General features: G+C 38.6%; 2 protein-coding genes across 2 annotated transcripts in view; one reads left to right on the top strand and one right to left on the bottom strand.

Moving 5' to 3' along the window:
* The window catches only part of LOC116312152 (melanocortin receptor 5-like), a 39,882-nt gene extending 30,320 nt beyond the window's left edge, over positions 1-9,562 (top strand). Inside the window, exon 6 of the mRNA XM_039620122.1 lies at positions 8,101-9,562. Coding sequence (XP_039476056.1) covers positions 8,101-8,510 — 410 coding nt within the window. The 3' untranslated portion in view covers positions 8,511-9,562. The remainder of the gene's footprint in view (positions 1-8,100) is intronic.
* On the bottom strand, positions 5,301-6,732 carry LOC116312147 (melanocortin receptor 4). The gene has a single exon (XM_031729506.2). It carries the CDS (start codon positions 6,690-6,692, stop codon positions 6,177-6,179), a length of 516 nt encoding a protein of 171 aa, XP_031585366.2. The 5' UTR covers positions 6,693-6,732; the 3' UTR covers positions 5,301-6,176.
* Positions 9,563-21,402: the final 11,840 nt, after the last annotated feature.

Below are 21,402 nucleotides of genomic sequence, written 5' to 3'. Positions count from 1 at the left end.
TGTATTAAACATCTTAAGTTTTTTTTTTTTTTTTTTTAGCTTTCTAACATCCATTTCAGCAAAACTACCTGTTAGGTTTATCTTAGATCTCAGGTTTAAATATCTACATTCCTTTAAATTAATTTTCTGTTGTTTACAGAAAAAAATAAAACCCACAGATTCCATTAAAGTCTATCTGATCATTTCAGGCAGAAAGTTTGTTTTAAGAACATGACAAGACAATTACTAATGAGCACCCAACATTCACCATTTATTGTGCCATCTTAGTCATCTGAGAAACAGAAAAATCAGTGACGTAGCTCATCAGGCTCACAATCCATCAAAACTCAAAGGCTGCTCCCTGTGAAACAATAAATTTGAACTTGGTCTTGAGCCCAGTTTGGGTGAAGATTAAATTCTGACCAATACTCTAGGAGCAGTAGTGATTCTTGTGAAGTAACAACATAAAGTCTGCATTAATGTAATGTATCAACGGGACACTTGCTATTTTAGAAAAGTTATTCTTTACATTTGCAAAATTTTAAACTTCATTGTGCTCAGTCACCTGTTAGCATAAAACTTGAAATATTAAAATAGTACAAAACCTTTGATAAGTGACAGTAAAGATCAGTTTATAACAACTAAGACATCAAACTCTTGTATTTGTCTTCGTTTACAATTGCAACAAATTCCACAGAACCAATATCTCTGAAAATGACTGCATGCTTCTGAAACATTTGATAATATGGATATTTCAGAAACATCAGTTTGAGTCTGCTCAATTGCAAAACAAAGGAAAAACTACTGACTTGCATGAGATAAGCATCTGCAAAGTCCACCATTATATTGTTGTTCACATAAGTTTCTTAAACCATGAACAAATGAGTAATTGTCTAATCTGGAATATAAAGTGCAGTCATTTAGTGACATACAAAAGTGAGAATGAGAACTTGCAAGAATAAAAAAACAAACAGTAAAATAAAACTGTCCTTAACACTGAGGCAACTGTATGCTGTGAGCATACAATTACAGTTCTGCATGGCTTTCTGCAAGAGTCTGTTTCTTAGACCATGCACTAGTGAGATGCACTGCCTTCCACCAATGTTCATTAGGATGTTCTGAATGACTTCAAAGATGTCCTTAAGTTCCTTTGGATAGTCTATGTTGAGGGCAAAAGAAGGCCCATCAGCATGGAAATGGCATGAGACATCCCTCAGATTAGACAGGATTACTGCCGCCTCAAGGACAACCAACACATCGATGATGTCTTCTTCTTTCACCATCGCAATGCCAACTTTCATCCTCTTAGAAAACGTGTCTTCAATACCTGTCGGCTATAAAAGACAAAAAAAAAATAATAAAATTACACAATTACACTTACACAATATCCCTTGTGCTTAAGAAATCATGTCTTTCAAAGAAGAGCCATACTGATGCTTTGGATGATGGTGATTGGCTTTGGGTAACACTTATTAGTTGTTAAAGTTTTTTCAGAATGAGATATGCACCCCATGTTACAAATCCATTTCTTGCTTTAAACAAAGACCATGTTCATAAATAACTGAGCATGTCTTCAATTGCAGAATTCAAACAAAATTTTCAATTTAAATGGTAAATGGCCTGTATTTGTATAGCGCCTTACTAGTCCCCTAAGGACTCCAAAGCGCTTTACACATTCAGTCATTCACACACATGGGTGGATGACTGAATCGTGACTCAAGAGTTGACAGTTCGTCTTGTAATCGGAAGGTTGCGGTTCGAGCCCCGGCTCCGACAGTTTCAGTCGTTGTGTCCTTGGGCAAGACACTTCACCTGTTGCCTACTGGTGGTGGTCAGAGGGCCGGTGGTGCCAGTGTCCGGCAGCCTCGCCTCTGTCAGTGCCCCCAGGGCGGCTGTGGCTGCAATGTAGCTTGCCATCACCAGTGTGTGAATTTAAATCTACTTATACTAAATATTGGCTGTGCTCTAAACCAAATCTGGCTGAGAATACATGAAATGTGCAAACTGCAGGATCAGATTATGGCTCCATAGACAATGTTTCTTTAATCAGTTTATTGATTAAAGTTTATTTTTTTTCCCCTATATTAACAGCATGAAAAAGAGCATATAGACATGGCTGAACAGGTTGCATAATTGGCACTGAATATCAACATCCACCTTTACCCAGCTGCCCAATGACTCTCGGCCAGTAACCTTTAATTGCTTACCCAGTCTACACAGTCTCTTTTCCAGGGTCCAGGACATTTCACCAAAGTATTGCCCCCCACAGCTGTAGCAGCCACTGCAGCCCCTTAAATATCCTAATATCTCTGCCATTACAATATACAATGTGAGAAATCAAACGTAAAGCTGAAGTGAACAGTACAGCAGCGAAATGTCAAAGACCCTGGTGAAGACATGAATAAACACAAGACACTAATAATATCAACGCTAGCTTGCCAGTTAGTTTCTCTGAAACCTAGACCAACTTCAGTGTCAAAGATCTTGTAATAATACATTTGGTGAGGAAAAAGTACACATATTATCATGTGGCATCTATTGTTTCATAGATGCCACATGTTTCATTAAAATCCACTGTGGTGCTGTCATTATTAAATTTACTAAAAGAAACAATGCTAACCTTCACAGTCTTGAAAGTGTGTGAGGGATCTTCCTTTAGAAAATGAGGTCTCTCTCCTCTTCCTTTGTGTAGGGCTCTGGTCAAAGAAGTCAAAAGAAAACAAAAACACTCTTTAAACAGTGTTTATGAAGCATGTAGACAGCTCCAAATTCACAGCTTTTTGATGCATAATTCCATCAATATATGATTATCATTGGAGATTTTGAATCAGGCTTATCAGGACATTCAAGTAGAATATGATATCCAACCTACCACCAATATACACAGATTCTGTAAAGTTACTGGACACTAAATGTCCAGTTGTGAAATATGATGACTGACTTTACTTATCAGCTTTCTTTCAATGAGTTCATCAGTTGAACTGGATAACCTAAAACTTAAACAAAGGAGAACATTTCGCAGTTGAACACTTACATCATCATTGAAGCATTTTATGAGCCTAGTCAGCCCTCCTATGCCGCTCTTGATTTTGTACAGCTCCACGAACCTCTCCATAATGGTCAAGCACAGCAAAAGGAACCCTTTCAGGTCAACAGATGTAAGACGGGCAAATTCTGCTTCAACCTGAGCAATAGAAGAAGAGGGTGGAGAGTACAGGCAGAATAAAAAAAGATTCTTTGAGACCCAAATTTAAGCAAACAGTCATCTGAGGCCCATTAGAGAAAACACAAACACACAAAAGCAAACAAACAAAAAGATGCACTTTACCTGCCGTTCAGCAAACAAGGAAGTTCAGAGAACATTAAGCTCTGTCTTGAAATCTTTTAAAGTAGAATGATTGTGAAAATGACTTATGTGATATAAAACTTTAGTAAGCGATGCGATTAAAAAGAACACTGAGTAAAAGGACAAGTAACAATTTCCTTATTCCTCAGATGTTTACCTTGATGAGCAATACTGTTTTAGTCCAACTGCCTCATTAAAGTTACACAACAGGCTTTTACATTAAAGCCAGCAAGTCCATTACATACTCCTTTTAGATCTGAAATACTGTGCACATTCTGTGTATATGTAGTGGACAGCAATTTACCCAAAAAGAGCGCAAAGTTTGCAAGTCCACCTCATTTAAATGACAAAGACAGATGTGATCATCTAGACCTGTGAAAATAAATTAATGACAAACTTGCAGTTATGGATGTTATTACAACCACAAGAACCTAAACAGTCTGCTCCATTGCTTTTGTTAATGAATCATTTGTTGGCAACACGTCTGAATATTTAGTTTATGCCACCTGCATGTGATCATCAATAGTGCCATATTACTTCTTAAGAAGTACCCTGACACTACAATCTTTATATCATTTCTTCTACAGAGCTATTAAGTTACAATATGATCTGTGGTGTTTCCAGTATGACAAAATGCACAAATTGTAACTTACCATTTGACTCCACTGACAAAAATAAATCCCCAGCATCAAGTTTGGCTTCACAGACCTAAAATAAGTAAAATAAAAATATATGTTATAATTATATTGTTTTGCCATTTATTCATGTTTGCTAATTTTCTGACATATAAACAATATTAGTTTTGTTACAATACAGAGAATGCAGTTTAATTAAAAGGTAAATTATTCCAAAAAAAAAAAAAAAACCTTCTGCAGTATACCATGCCAAAAATCAGTGTCTCTGATGCCAATTATTTTATCACTACAGCTCTTTTAGTATGGAAACTCACACAATCTAGTCATACTGATCACATGAGTTCAAAAATAAGTCAAAATAGTGAGCTGTTGTTAAGCATAAAGCATTTCAGGGTAACAAATAACTGCACAATAGAATTAAAGCAAAAAATAAACACACTGGAGGACTATCTGATAAAAACTAATATAATGCTGGTTTGTAGACCATATTTTGTCTCAGTCCTCAGTGCACTCTTGCAGCTTAGCATGCAGCAGTTAATAACAACTTAAGTGATTACATAGGGGTAAACAGATGACAACAAGCATCGGAGTCCTGCCAAAAGTTCTTTTGAACCCAGTCAGTTATTGGAAATATTGCCAAAATGAACTTCCACCAAAAAATACAACAGCCTGTGAACTTGAAAGAAATTTACAAGTACAGAGACAATATGAAATAAGCTTTATTAATTAGCTGAGTTAGCTTGCTAATATCGCAACAGTGGTTGAGTGCACAACCTTAAAGCTAGCGGCACAATACTTGTGATTTGGTCAGTGCCACATTAAACCCATAAAAAGGCCATGTGTCAGTTTATTAGGTCAAGTTTGGTCATGACACACAAGCTGGACCTTGTCGGCTAAAGTTACATTAGCTAAAGCAAACATTTCGGTAAAAGAGAAAAATACACATCATGCAATAAATTCAAAACATGTTCCAACTTTTGTAGCTCTCTTTCCTTATAGTTATAACCTATGTTACTCACCTTGAAAGCATATTCCAAAGAAGACGATTAGAAAACGTCCAAGTAAAGTGAGCATGTCGTTAACCGCCAATTCCCCATGATGCACCTCGGTAGCAGTCACGTGAGGCAGTTTTGAATCCTGCTGTGCTCAACTTACCCGCATTGTCAAGTTCACATAAGTTGCTGATTTAGCTGGACATGAGTTTTCAAGTTAGCTTTTTTTGGTGTAATTGGGACGTTTTTAACTTATAATTCTATGTTATAACAACAACTTCAGTCATCTATCGTCAAACTGATATAAAATAATATGTTGAAATAACAAACATCTAGAATTACATTTTACAGTGTGCTTTGAATATTGATGTAAAACTGTACATTGTTTTGTCTTCATTATAAGTTTAATTAGTAAAGAAAACAAATATTTTGCTAAGTGTACATCCATTTCCAGTGTAGCATTTGTGCAGTTTTGTTATTCATTGTTGCTGATTATTGTGAAGTGCTCCGTTCTCGTTCCCACAAAAAGCAGCAGCAACAACACTGAACATTATATGTTCCTGGATCAAGGTTTAGCTTGTGTTTTGATTGCTAGTTGCATGCTAAGTTCTGTGTATATGTGCAGTGACACAATGCAAACAGCTGTGGGATCATGTTTCATGTTCGGTGATGGCATGAAGAAATGTAAACGTGAGCTTCAGTTCAAATAAGTGATGTTTTGTTGGCTTAAGATGACTTATTTTTATTGTGTCTGAATAAAAGCAGATAGCAAAATGAGAGTGTTGTCAATTTATTTTTCACATTTGTAAATGTGGACATCGTGTCACTCAGATTTGAGAAAAAATGCATGTTCATTGGTAACAGACTCTATAAAATGGATGCGTTGGGATGTTAGCACAGGAGGTTCATTTCAAACATGAATGCATTGACACTTGGTGTGAAAGTAGGTAACATCCAAGTGTTGGGAGAAATGAGGAGACAGTGGATTCAAGCAACACAGAGAGGAGATCGACGGACAGTAGTCAGAGTCACAGTGCTTATTCAAATACACAGGATGTCTCTAAAGAATGCCCTTTGGAGAAAACAGCTGCTTAGTGGCAACAAAGTAATCCTTTCACAGTTCACTCTAAAATTTGAATATTCAACTGAGCGAAGGACACTTTGATGAAAAGCTAACATTTGACTGGATAAACAGACTAAAATAAAATAAGCAATCAGGTGTCTCTACGAGCAGAGCTTCCAGTCAGAACAAAGCAGCATCTTCCTCAAGGTGTGCCTGAGCTCGGCAATGCGGAAGGCGTATATGGCTGGATCAAAGAGGGCATGGCTCGTCAGCAGCGCCACATGCAGCTGGAACAGCGATCGGTAACACTCGCAGTAAGGGTTCATGGGGCACACCATGATGATGACGAGGTGGAAAAAAAATGGCGACCAACAAACCACCAGCGTCCCAAACAGGATAGTGATGGTCTGGGCCCCTCTCATGTTGCTCCCCCACCGCTGCTGGTGATGATTATTCCTGCCACCAACCGGTAACGCTGCAATCTTTCTGGCATGGATACGTGCCAGCATGAACATGTAGACATACAGCGAGCAGATAATCACCAAGGAGATGAAAAACAATATGACGAAGCAGATCATGATGAGCTTGAAGTCAAAGAACAATATCATCAGCACGCCCAAGCCCCCGCATACAGTCCAGATGATGCCCAAGATGGCCCCAGTGCGCTGCATTGTCATGATGTTGTGGTATTGGAGTGCATGGAAGATGGTGATGTAACTGGAAGAGAAACAAATCATTTCATAATCTCATAACTTATCACAGGCTGTTGAGTGACTATGTTTAACTTCACTGCAGATTCCTCACTTCCCATTCAGCTCGGTCGCCTAAATTTAAGACATTAACTGAGCCTTGACATGATACTGCTGTGCATTACCAAGTTTAAGACATTAGCAGGGAGCGTTGTGCCACAAAATAATCCTAAATGTATTTAATCCACACTGGATAACACGTTTTGTAAAGAGTCAAATGTTTTTTTGTTTTCTCAGGAGATGGTGAAACCCAAAACAGAGTTAAGAGTTGAATGCATATTAGCCTCATAAGCATTAATTGGGAGACCAATTATGCAAAAAATGTGGGACACGGCCATGAATATTATCATTAGCTTGTTGTTCAGCCCAGAAGTGGACAAAATTAATTTATTTTGCTCATTATACTCTCCTAATTCCACTGCTAGTTAAGCTTTTTGTGACTGGCTGCCTCTTATAAATAAAACGTTTTAATGGAGGGCAGGTGACGCTTCTATACTCACAACCAGAGGTGAAATCCTGAGATGAATATATGAAGGATATCAGCTCTCTTTTAGAGAGCCAAAAGTATTTTAAAAATTGAAGTCTTTTCTTTTGGCTCACAGGGATTACTTGGAAAACTACTGAAGATGGATATGTTTCATATGAGCATTTAGTATTTCAACTGTAGATATAACTGAAAAATAAGTGAAAGTAAGCAGAGTTCCCTTTCTTTCTTTCTTTCTTTCTTTCTTTCTTTCTTTCTTTCTTTCTTTTTTAAAAAAAAGAGCTATAAATAAATGTCCATATGTTGCATTCTCTTTTTTTTGACTGATTTTAAAAGATCAAATCACAATGTGTTGGATATTTTCAAAGCATACTGTCTGGATTTGGATAGCTGCCTAAAAGGTGGGGAAACAGTATCATTGCAGTAATAAAGTATTCATGATTTTTGGGTAGACGTGATGGAAGCCACTGCAGAAAGCCTTTAACTGTACATCAAAGAGTCAGAGCCCAGTGGAAAGCTTTTTAAATTCTCCTTATATAAATATCAGCAGAGGATAAATCATTATGGGGCCACAGATCCATAGAGAAACAATTTAGAACATCCAGATTAGCAGCAAACAGAATAAATCATTCGTTGTATGGTAAATATAACATGGTTGTGGGTTCCTGTAAGTAACAGTCAGTTCTTTCTTTAAAAGGGTTTTCAAATAGCCCTAAGGATTGTTATGCCTTAGAAAATGAGATTTTGGGGGATGAGTAGCCTAGAGTGGAATATATTCATCTTGCCATGAAAACCATTCTTCACACTATAAAATAAACCATTTTAAAAGATATTTCTGTTTCCATATCCAAGAGCTCCATACATACCGGTCCACGGCAATGGCCAGGATACTGAAAAAGGACCCCAAAAATGACATGCACAGCAGGGAGTCTATTGCATCGTCCAGCGTGGTCTCAGAAGAACCTTTCTTATTCAGGTGTCCCACATCAGCAAACACAATCATGAAGTTTTCCAAGGTTTTGGTCAGGCTGGCGATGGTGTGGAAGGCTGCCAGGCTGCAGATGAAGCAGTACATTGGCGAGTGGAGGTTTCTGTTCCGTATGACAGCTACCACAACAAGGAAGTTCTCAGCAAAGCTCACTGCTCCGATGGTGAAGAAGACGGGGTTGGGAACCACCACCTCAGGACAGTCCGATTGGTTCAATATAGAGCCGTTCATTGTTGATCAAGACAGTGTTCGTCCAGGATTAAATGCTGATTAAAGGCAGATATTTACTTTGGGGCTATTTTGCATTGTAAGTTTATTAAGTTTACATTAATATTGTTTCAAGAATTGGTTTAAATATGAATATTTGCAGTACATTTTAAACTGCCTTCATTCTTACATTTCCAAAAACATATTACCTGCTGATCTGTTTTTAACATAGAGATCAAGTTTAAAATGATACCTGTGACTTAATGAGTCCTATAAAGGTCTCAAAATTTAGATTTACACACTTTGCAATATCCTTCAGCTTTCTTGATGTGAATAATTTCATGAAATCATGACAAAAATATTTGCTGAAAACCTAAGAAAGTCAACAAAAAGTAACAATTGTTTTTTTTATAGATACAAATTTGAATTTAAAACACAAATTAACTTTTTTGCTAATGGTATGAAACTTACTGACTAAATTTATGGACAGCTGCCAAACAAAACAATGGAGCTAAACTACAAAAATACAGGCAGCAGGTGTACATATATAAAAAAGGTAAAATAATAAGGTCACATGCTACATAATGACAAAATATTAATGTTCCTTTTCACTGTCTTTCTTTTGTGTTGCTATTAAAAAGAATGAACATTAGTTTATGGTTAATTAGATCAGGACTGTCACAACCTTTGACCTATAACCTATTTATCCAAGAGGTGAAAGACTTTGTGACTGGGTTTGTAGAAGTGCTATAAAGATTAAAAATAAATTTTAAAAATTGAAATAATAACTAGTTGCAGTAGTTTTCACTAAAGAAATATGACCATGTTAGGTCAGATTTGAGCTTTTTCTTTTAAGCTAAGCTTAGACAATATATCATGTTTTAGTGAGAAAGTAAAATTGTAGTATACAGCTTGTTTGCAGTAAAGAAACATTAATGCAAGATGAGAAACGATAGAAGCAAAGTGGTTCTGAGTTTGGAAATAATTGCAAAAGTTCATCTACTGTTACCTTAAAATATAATTGATTTTTGTTGAGTGAAATAAAAAAATAAAAATATAAAAGACCAAGAAACAAAAATTGCTCCACGTGTTACAGCAGGAGTTTAGTCTGACCTCAGATGGAGGCCGTGGGTTGTTTTCAGTTGTCCTCCTCTGGGTAATCGCAAGAGCGAAGGTCAGGTTTAAGAAAACACGCACAGGGCCGCTGAAAACAGGCAGCTCGCTGCAGCTCCCGTGGAACGAAGTATCTTTCTCGTATATGTCCAGGTTTAAATCGTGGAGTGGTGGCTCCGGTACACCTCAGTAAGCTGTGGCCACATCAGCCTCTCTGCTGTTCACATGAGGGGCAGCCAATCGATTTTTTCTTTCTGTTTGTTCAGAGCTCACAGGTGTTATTGCCAAACTGGTTTACGTGAGATTGCAGTGCTGTGTTTGGTGGTCTTCTTGTCTTTGAGTCTGGTGCAGATGTTTACGTGATGCATTCACCTGTAAAAAGCGAGCATGTTATTAAAATTCTTCTTCTGTTAAATGTGTTAGAGATTCTACATGCATTGTTTGACAGTTCAATTCTGTGTGAATCATATAGCGTACAACATTTATCTTGTGCTTTGTCTGTGACGAGTTGTGTGACCTTTAATTTAAAGTCTCACAGCTCGCCTGATGTCTGTGTATTCTGCCATTCCATTTGAATGCTTTTAGTCGCACCTTTGTAATTGAACACTGTCCTTTTAAATAAAGAAAGCACTCTGTGATCTTGGCTGTGGCTCAGAATTCCTGTCAGGCTGCAGTCTGAAGATTATTATAATAATTATATCCAAAAGCCTCTGATCCCTTTTTATTATGACATTCTCAGAGCAGCTTCAGTGCTCGCAAAGATGCCGCATTAAATCCAGTTAAAGCAACTTTGACTGTTTATGTTTTATTTTTATTTTACCATTTAAGCATAATCGTCTTTATCAATAGCCTTTCAATGAGACTATTGGCATTTCCACTGCAAAATCATGTCATCTGTTCCAAATTGACACATTTGCCACTATTCACTTACTTTTAATCTTTAGCTTTCAGTTATCATTTTATTAAGTTTAGGTAACAAACACTTGGTTAACTTTGAAAAAAAAAAAGAATTATATGGTATATATTCTGATAATATAGGGATAAGCCTGCCGTAAATGTCAGTGTCTGACATGGTAAACTGTGCTGTGTATCCTAGTGAAGCAAGTGTTTTTGATAGTGAAGATGACTATATTTTTCTAAATACATGCCAGCTGCTTCTAGCAGTATCATAATCAGCTGACTATGTTTGAGCTACATGTCAACATGCTAACACGGCACGCTGCCAAGCCAAGAAAAGAAATTATATCTACTCTTAAATTACAGCCCGTTCTCAAATTAACAACTGATTGGTCTTGAGGAAAAGCCTAACATTTGCTGCAGGTCAATTTGTCCTAATGTAATTATAAATGAACCTAAAAGCTGACGTTTGCTGCATGTCATTTTTAGCTCATTTTAAGCTACGTATTTTTTTCTTAAATGAAATATTTTCTATTATAGAAAGAATTCAAGTTGTAATGCAGAGCCTCGGCGCTACTGAGGAATGATGTCACAATGCTCATTGTGACATCATTTTTAACCTTGACTTTAACACCTAGCTTATTCTGGGTGTAGCTGCTTCCTACTGAGCAAACGGGGCTAAACGGGTCAAGTGTTAATCCCACTACAAACAAACAATTTGTATCAATAAAGATAAGATGAATGTACTTTCATGAGTACTTTACAACTGCCCCCAGGCTGTTTGGTAACAAAGAAAATAAAATGAATGTCCATGAACACAAATCAGTGCTGTCTTAAAGCTAATATAAAGCTAATATGATTCAAAATCAGTCACAAATCTATCAGCTACATCAGCTAGAGCTATCTATCTGAGACGACTCAAGGGTCCATGGCACTGGAATATCGACTGTGGCTTTGCATGATTGGCTCTTCAATGTCTGAACCTGTCATTCCTTTGTTACTGCTGCAGCAACACATAATCAGCTGGGTAATACAGGCCTGTCTTACAAGTCACTTCCAATTTTTTAGGAAGTGCAGGCTAACAAATGTCACTACAAATATTTGGACGCCACAAGGCAGGTACTTCCCTGTAGGAAGTGTTATGAAAAGTATTGTAAAGTCATGCTTTCATGATCTGTATGCATACTGAACAGTGAATGTTCAGCAGGAGGTGTTTGTCCTCCCTAAACTTGCCTTAGGTTACATGGAGTTTGACAGGTGTACTGCCCAGTTAAATCCTGCTCCGGGGAAACCCAGTTTCCCCAGAGTCAGTCCTGCCAGCAGTTCATGCCAGAAGCGAGAAGTCAGTTGGAAAACTTCCCCAGGTAAATGAAAAAATATCAAGCTCTCACTGCTTGGTCCGGCCATTATACTACTGAGAAGTTAAGTTCTCATATGTTTCCATGCAAAACTATTTCATCTTGGCTGTTGACCTTCTACTTTAGGTTAGCACTCTTTTTTACAACATCCAGCCAACTAAGCTTTGAAATGGTGTCAAGAGGGGCTCATCAGGAGGGGCTATGAGCTTACCTGCTGCTCTCTGGCAGGTAGCTCCATGCCCTCCTGGGTTTTAAATGCACCTTAGAACACACATGCATCAACACTACATATGAGTGGGTGGAGGGAGGTTTGGAGTCTTCACACATCCCCATTCTCTGCGGCCTGTTGGAGCGGGGTGGCTGGGAGGAGGAGTTGGCCGTCCGATTGGGGTCTGGATTGTGGGGCCTCCCTGCTGCTGCCGAGTCGGGGCAGTCTGCTTCTCTCCACCCCAGGGAAAAGGGTAACACTACCTGGGTCTGGGTGCAGTTTCCCCCTCCAGGGGCAAGGGTACCTAGACCTGGGGCTTAGAGTATGCTTGGGGAGTGCGATTGTGTGTACAGTGTCTATTTATGTCTGTCTCCACGTTGGGTGAGTGTTGAGTGGGAATGGATGTTTGTATCTGTGTGTGCCTGTATGTCTGTGTCTATATGTCAGGTTGGGTATCAGACACCACCTCTCTAGGGACATCTCAGGCCCTCCAAGGTATGGAGGTCTATCTCCCCCCACCACTTCCCCTGCCAGTGGCAGACGCCCTCAGACATCGGTGCGTTGGTGGTTCTTTGTGTCCAGAGATGGGCGTCCAGGTACACATCGGCTCACTCCTTGGTGGCTGCTTGTCGGGGCCTGGAGCCTGGGGCTCGCTCGGGCCACTTCATGCCCTCAGCCTCTCGGCCTGGGGCTCGGTCACTCTGGCACAGCTGGCTGCCGGCGGAGCTCACGGGCACGTCACTGCAACCCCCGCTGGCTTCTGCTCTGCGGCTGCTGACTGACCCCTCATCTGGGGCTCTCCTCAGCTCTTTCTGGGATAGTGGCGCGGCTGCCCCTCTGTTGGTCTTCCTTGGTCTCTTGTGTTCAGAGGGCCTCTGGATGTCTGGAGTCTTGATCTCCTCCATACCTGCTTCATGCCCTGGAGGACGGGGCTGTGGCCCCCCACACCCTCTAGCAGATCATTACATGAAGGAACCTTTTAAATACAAGCGCGCTCATGCTCACAGGTGTACACACGGGTGCTCACACACACAAACTACACCCTTTTTGGCTCCTACCTCAAAGCACACTGTGCGCTGTCGATCTTACGTGCTGCACAATAATGTTTAATATTTAGTATTTACTGTTATATTCCCATAGATCATTGTGATGTTGTTTATTATGTTGCTCTTTTTTTTCTCTTCTGCTTGTTTTCTCTTTTTTCTTTCTCAACAGGTGATCCAGGTGATCGATATATGTATTTTTTGTCTGCTTATTTTGTTGTTTTTTGTTTTTTGCCCTTTAACCCCGTCCCTCTTCCCCGCTGTTTTTCTTTCCCTCTTTCTTTCTCCCCTTTCTTTTCCCCAGTCAAGTCTGTCCCGTATTCAGCAAGTGAAAATAAAATAAAATAAACAATAAAAGGTGAATCAAATAGACCATTACGGGAAGGCTGGGATGGTCCATTTGGTAAAGTAAATCCGTTGGGCATCTTTCTTCCCCTTTAGACAATAATTCTGATGGCAAGAGAGCCAAACAGGACAGGCCAAAAAAAAAAAAAAAAAAGAAATGGTGTCAGGAGTTGGCTTGGAGCAAACTTTTAGTAAATGTTAATGAGCATTTGCTGACATTAGTTTGGGTGAATTCCATCTATTCGTGCATTTTTCTGCCACTTGTTTGGCTCTAGCTTGTGGGGGCAGCAGGGTAAGGAGAGAAGCCCAGACCACCCTCTTCCTAACCACCTCCTCCAGCTCATTTGTGTGGACACCAAGGCATGCCTCAATCTTTCTGTCACAATCCCGTAATATAGATGGTCTGGTAAATTGAGAGGTTTGCTTTTACAGACAGCTCTCTGTTCACCACAACAGACCAGTACAGCATCTGCACACCAGTTCATCTATCAACCTCCCATTCTACGCTCCACTTTTGAGCAAACTTCAAAAGTAACCCTAGCATTGCTTAAAAAGTCTACTTAGAGACCGCATCAGTGCTAATAACACAATGCCAACACTGATAATTGCCATGCTCATAGTCTTTGTTTCGTGCATAAGGATTCTAATAATTGCAAATTAGCACTTTGTCATTACTTTATATTTATTCAGTGTCATAAGCTTCATTTGACAATCAATTTGTATGCTTAATTTATTTGATGGACATGCTAAAAGCCCACTAAACCTACTAGAGGCAATCCTGCTGTCTGTAGCAGTCTTTGAGTAAACTTTCATAACAGTCCACATGTTATTAAGTAGGGCTGAACAATTTATCAAATTCAGTCTCAGTCATGATTTTGGCTTCCAGTGAACATGATAACAATACATAAAATGTGTTTTGCCAGTGCTCCCTAAATCAGTGCCTGATCACAGGCCTGCATGCCCCAGTCACAACTGTTCGTGTAGCATGATATTTAAAGACAGATATACAACAAAATTCAAACATCTTGGCACAGCAGAAGGTGAAGCTCTTGTCCCTTGCAGATCATCAGATTTGCCACACGTGATGTTAACCGAGAAGAAATGTAACAAGCGAGTTGAGTCTGTAACATCAACAAAAGTGAGTCTGAACAGTCTCTACAGCCAACCAGCTCACACTGAAATCACCAACACAAGCGAATTCTGTTTGGTCAACGAAATCTGTTCACTGGACTCAGTGAGTAACAAAGGCTCCAGGAAAATGATCGTCTTACTGGGTGAAAGATTATTTCATCACCAAACTATTTTGCTACAATGATACTATCCATGCTGTGTACAAAATCCCACAGAGCGAAAACAAAGTTATCTTACAGCTGTCCAGTACTTTGCTACAAGTTTTATTCATATGCAGGCACAATAACTGCAGTGAAAAGAAAAATCTATAGCGATTATTTAATCTTGTGTTAAACTCTGATGCATTTTTTTAATATTCTTTTGTTTTCCTTCTAAGAGAGATGCTGAATTTAGGTGAATAAGGAAGCTACGTGAATATTTTGAAGCTAAGATTTCTACAGATGTGAGGATGTGAAAGCCGTGTTCTGTTTACATGACAGTGCAACAAAACATTTTTGTCACTTAAATGATTCATGGCAGGTAATCACTGTCTCCCGGTTGATCAAAGTAATCATGGTTACATGCAGTCCTAGTATTACGCTTCATCAGTGTATGAGCTTTCTCACTCTCATGAGAAAACACTAGTATTATTACTGTGGACTCCACATATCTGTTGAGTCACTGGTTTGAGCTTTAGCTGGCTGATGCACAGAGATATTTGTCCAAGCTGTTTCAGCCTTGACCAAAACGGTGACTCACCCATTCCCGATTAGTTCTCGCCATTTAAAAAAAGGCAGTCCGTTTTTCTCCTGTTAGTTTAGGGTAGGTGGCCGAAATAAGTTTAAAATGGTTGTGGAGAGGCGCTGTGGGCATAGCTCCATGCTTGTTATGTCAACTGCCAGCAGATGTGGCCGACTGCCATGTTGCCAAATTGTCATCGATGGATTATTTCTTAAGCGTTCTTAAGTGGATCTTAATTAAAAAACAACAACAACAGAAATTAAAAAACACAATATTTAATTCCAACTTGTCAAAGTGTGTCCTGTATGCTTCAGACGGGATGTTACCTCAGTTTTATTTTACATTTGTTTAAAATAGTTAATGTTACTTTAGCTGCTGGTGCAAATAGTTTAAGAAATAATATCATAGTATTTGATATTTGTATGTGTGTCTGCGTGTGATGTCCAGTTATTACTAACTGTAATAACAATTGGAACTATGAATTAGTGTTACAGGAGTCAGTAGTTACAGAGACATATATGTGGGACAAAATGTCCACGAGGTTAATCATTAAATTTAAAGGTGAATATCTGTTTGAAGGTTAGCCTAATGTTATTGCAAGTAACGGTTATGGTTAAGGTTAAAGAGAGTCTCACTGAAATAAATCTAAATCAATGTAATGTGCTCGGAAGACACAGATGCACAACTATGTGTATCTTTGGCACATGGTCAATATTCAGATGCCATTAAACTTAAGGTCAGACAAACCTTGGAGGGCAATGTGCCGGGGGCTGTTATTGATTAAAAAGAAACATGAAATTGATTTAACACTCTGAAGAGATCTCCCTGCCGATTTCCTGTGTCACTTATGCCATGCCTGGAGTTAAGCATTAATAAAGGGTGCTCATGATTCCTCTGGTATAAGGCACTTGACATTGGCAAATAACTTTGTAGAAAAGTATGGCCTTGATGTAGAAATATTATCTCTGTATTCTTACCTGAGAAATCAAGAGTTCCCAGTATGATAGCGTACCAGCTAAAGAAAACCTTTGGAACATTAACATACTCATAGATTCAGCATAAATTAATATCACTGGCAAGCATGGATTCAGCACCATGCCTTTGTTGAGTTTCTCATTCTAAAAACATTGGCATTTATGTGCTGTTATAACAAGAGAGCTTAAGAAATGTTCAGCAATAATTAGATTTAGATTATAAACATTTCACTTTCCTGATCGCCTTAAAGATAGTGGGTGATGTTGAGTTCATATTTGTGTGCAGATCACTCCGATTCACCAGCAAACCAATTAATTCACACATGTGCCTGGCTTTGTGCATCTTGACAGTGATGTTAAAGGAGAATCTATTAGCAGCAGTGGAATATAGTATTTAGGGCTTTAAATAATATGTCATCAGGTTACCTCAGATGAGCCTTTTCTGTCTAAAGACAGTGATAAAGTTGATGTAACAAGGAGTTTGGATGGATAGTTCCCACAAAAAAAATCCTAAATCCAAATATTACAAATATACTGTTAACTTTTGTGAGTTTAAGCACTTATGCTGTCTGATAAAAGGTATTTGATGTTGGTTAAAGTCAGGCCACTGCCATACATGGTGAATTAATTCAAAGGACTTGTTGTTTTTAATGGATGTAAAGTTTGAGCTATAAGTGTCTTCTGTCAAAAAACTAGAAAAACACTTTCTTTAATGGTTTTGTGTACTGAGACATCATATTCAAAATGGCAAGGGAAAAATATACAAGGTTGATTCAGCAACATTAGTGTTATTTGAGATATGCATTGGGGTAAACTAAATACAATTTGTTTGTATAATCTCTTGTTTGACCACAATTGAAGACAATTTCAGTAGTGCCACCCAACGTACCAACAAAGGTCTAGTTCAGCAAATGCAATCACAGTCACTGGTAACTTTGACAGTTTAGCTGCCACAAAGAGTGTAAGCCACAGAAGGTCACTGCTGAAAAAGCTGGCTCTTCACAGAGTGCTGTATCCAAGTCCATTAATGGAAAGTTAACTAGAAGGGAAAAGTGTGATAAGAAAAGATGGACAAGCAGCAAGGGTGACCACAATCCTGAGACGACTGGTCAGCAAAAGTTAACTCAAGAGCTGGTGTGAGTGCATTAAGAGGCACCATGCACAGATATCTTCAGCAAATGGGAAAACAATTTGGTATTTCTTATAGCAAACAACTCCTAAACCAAACTTGTCAGCAGTCTCCTAAATGGACTAAATAATTGTATCTCAGGGATTTAAAGTCCTCTTTTCAGATGAATGTAAATTTTGCATTTCATCTGGAAAGCAAAGACCTGGAGTTTTGAGGAAAAGTGGAGAGGCGCACAACCCAATGTGTTTTAGGTCCATTGTGAAGTTTCTACAGTCTGTGATGATTTGGGGTGCTGCTGGTGACTGGTCCACTGTTCTTTATTAAGTCCAAAATCAAGACCAAATTAGACCACTTCATGTTTCCGTCTGCTCACTTTTCCAGCAGAACTTAGCACCCGCCCACAGCACCAACCACTATCAGTTTGCTAACTATGTTATTTTTGTGCTTGATTGGTCAGACGATTCTCCTGTCCTGATTATGAGGAGGATGATGATGGAAAGCATCCAACCCCAAAATACAGACAAGTATTCTAAAACAATTGAGATAATGGATTTTATATTTCTATGACCTACAGTATAAATCATTAGATTTTATGAATATAGAAACTGTGTTTGGTTAAATATGAAAAGAAATTGGGAAAAATATTCCTCATTAATTTGTTTAAACAAAAAGCAATTACAACATTGTGACAGGTTTCCTTCAAGATATGTCTTGTACACCAGCAGCACAGAGCAGTGTTAATTTCAGTGACCGATACTTCTCATCAATAACCTTCTTTTTTCTGACAAAAACAAAACTAATGCACAAGGACAAAAACTACGATGAAATGCATTGTCACTTTTGTCAACGGATAAAAACAAGATGATTGTGTAGGAAAGTGGGACAAGTTTAGAAGCAATCTCTTTGTGCATTAAGGTTAGACATGCACATTTGATCTGCCCCCAGGAAACAGTACAGCTCGCTCCTATGTTCCATGTTTCATGAAAATGCCTGGGATGAAGAGAAGAGCAGACATATGGACTCTTTCCACATTTGATGTCAAGGAAAATAAGATGTTTTATATACCGTGTGGAGCAACTCTCGCCGGAGAAATACAATAAACTTTCACACTTTATATTTTAGTCAATTGAATCAACTGAAGTCTACTATGATCCTACCAGGCTGGGCTTCAAGACTGGTATCTGTGTTTTCGTGATTTATAATACATTAAGCTGCTGTTTAGGCACAAGCATGACATAAAACTTTCAATCAAAACAAAGCCACTCATTATCTTTTGTCTCCATCCCTTCCTCATGTCCCAGACCTCTTATCTGCACTAGCATCCTTCTGTCTTACACATTTATGCATTTATTCCAATGCACTACATCACTAGTTTCTCCACTGGATCTTTTTTCTTGTGCCAAAGATCAAACAGCTAGCTTTACAGGGCCTGACAAGATGTTACGCTAGTGAATGTCCCTCATGCCTATATGATTTCTCCTCCCACTCTGCATATCAAGCCACACAAAACACCGACAGCTAAAGCAGCAGCACTTTAATGACATCTTTAGGGTACTGCAGCTGGTGTGATTAGATCATTTAGCGTCATTAGCTGGGAAAGGCGTGTGCATAGGTTGCATGGCACAAAGACGAGTGACGCCACATACAGGATAGTGATGTTCGTTTTTTTTGCAGATTTTTTTAAAGTTTTCAGATTTTTTTAAAGTTTTCATAAGTGACCTGAAGTATAAAAAGGGTTTATTGAATTTGCTGCTTTTTTCCCTAAAAATGATCACAATACCTATTAGAACAGTTGCTCAAGTGTGTTGTGATGATGGAAAATTCGACCGTCAAAAGAGGCTTTCCATTGAAAGATGATCAAAGCCCTATGAATCAGCCAGAAGGGCACAAAGTGGGAGCAGCAATGGTAATGGGTAGAGCTTTAGTTATATCTCCACATAATGCCAGCTCTATCCACCTCTGCCTGCTGTCCTTTCATTTCACAGTTGTCCAGATATTAGCTGTGTTTTTTTTTTTTTTTTGCTTATACTTTTGGCTTAAAATGTCTTTATTGTGATAGGCTTGTTTTCTTCTTTCAGGTCTGCTGCCACTTTAGATATATTAACCTGAACACAGAATTTTGCAGGTTCCAGTAACTCAGAAAAAAGTTATTTCTGCTACTTACAGCTGAGTGAGCATGCACTTAAGGTAATGCACTTCTTTATTCTTTATCTGAAGACAAGACATAGATGAAGATTTAACTTGAGTAGTCTTGCTGAGTCCTTGGTCAGAGTGTAAAATGTAGAACTTTAAATCAAGCAAAATATCAAATAAAAGCCTTACTTGTTTCTCAGTCCACTGCCAGCCTTTTAGATGATCATTTTTTCGTCATCGCCTTTGTAGAGCATCTTTATAAAAGCCACCAAATGAACCCATGTTCAAGAGGACGTTGTGCAATGAAAGTGGTTTACATGGGAGAGATAGTGACCACTGTTATTGCACCCTTGAAAGGCTTCCTCACCAAGGCTGTACTGCATGTGCTGCATGTTATTTTGTTTTTCTTTTGCGTCAGCATCTCTATTTGTGAGAGCAGTATAAGGGCAGCTGGTATACTGCCCTTGCTCTCCTCCGTGTCCCTCTTTGTCTCTCAGGAAAAAAATACTCCTTTATTTTTCTATTGGTAGGCTAAAAGTGGGATTCAAACAATCTGAGGTTGAAGAGTATATATTAGAAATGGCTCTCCAGCAGTGTTTCACTGAAATTTCAGTTTTTGTTCATTCCTTTCCTAGATGTAACATTTTTAAAGAATGGCAACACTTTTAAAAAATTTTCTTAATTAAACTATCATTGCAGCTGCAATCATTTGCATGTCTAGATAACAAGCACACCACTGTCAGCTGTCACTAAGATGACTAAAAGTGATCTAGTGAGGATGACGACTTTTTATGCAGCAAAATTAGTCTGGCAAATTTTGCAAATCTACCTAAACTATAATAACAGTAGTAGCAGTAGCAGAATCAAAATTCAAGTAATTCTACTCTAACCTAATGTTTATGTTCTGATAAATGCAAAATCATTACACTGCTAAATTTTGTTTATTTCAAGATTTTTCCAGTTTATTTTGTAATTTCTTGTAATCTGGTCAGTTAATCACTTTCCCACTTTATTAGGTACACTCATTCAACTACATGCAATGTACATAAGGCAGCAATAACTCAAATAATCACTCATTACAACTAATGTATGCAGAAGAGCATCTTTAAAGCACAACATGCTAAATGTTGAAGTAGATGGGGAAAGCAGCAGAAGACCACACCAAGTCCTGCTCTTTATTAATTCCTAATTAAAAGTTGGACAATAAGGTTTGACAAAATTTGGATCCTAGGATGAGTCTTGATTTCTGCTGTAACGATCAGATGGTAGGATCAGAATTGGGGAAAAACAGCATGAAAGCGTGGATTTATCCTGCCGTGAATCAGTGGTTCAGGCTTCTGGTGGTGTGCTGCTGTGAGAGATATTTTCTTGGCACACTTTGAGCCAACTGAGCATTGTTAAACCTCTAAGGGGTAACTTGTTGCTACAATGACCATCCCTTTATGACCATAGTGTAATCATTTCTTGCTTCCAGGATAGCGCACCAATGGGGGATTCACATCATGGATGTGCCGCATGGATGCATGATGCTTTATGGCAATGTGGTCCAAAATCTCTGGGGAATATTTCCAGCACCCTGTTGAATCTCTACAGCAAAGAATTAAGGCAGTTGAGAAGGCAAAAGCGAGTCTACTCGATAAAGCATCCACTGAGTGTACATAGACGGTGCAGACACCTACAAATTAAGAACCTTATAAGATCAGTGTGTCAGACAAGTCAATGACTGTCTGTGAGAGAACCGAAGTCAGTGTTTTTTTGTTTTCTCTTGTGAATTCTCCTTCCTTGGGTATGACCTTTTTTCTTTTTTCCCCCTGCTCTCACTCCCAGGGTCCTGCCTTTGGTGGTTCATTATTTTAAGAAGACTTTTGAAGGGCACCGAAATTGTGTTTCTTTCGGTCCATAATACAT

This window comes from Oreochromis aureus, linkage group 11 (assembly GCF_013358895.1).
Source record: "Oreochromis aureus strain Israel breed Guangdong linkage group 11, ZZ_aureus, whole genome shotgun sequence".
In the NCBI taxonomy this organism is placed as follows: domain Eukaryota; kingdom Metazoa; phylum Chordata; class Actinopteri; order Cichliformes; family Cichlidae; genus Oreochromis; species Oreochromis aureus.
This window is presented reverse-complemented; position numbering and strand designations above follow the sequence as displayed.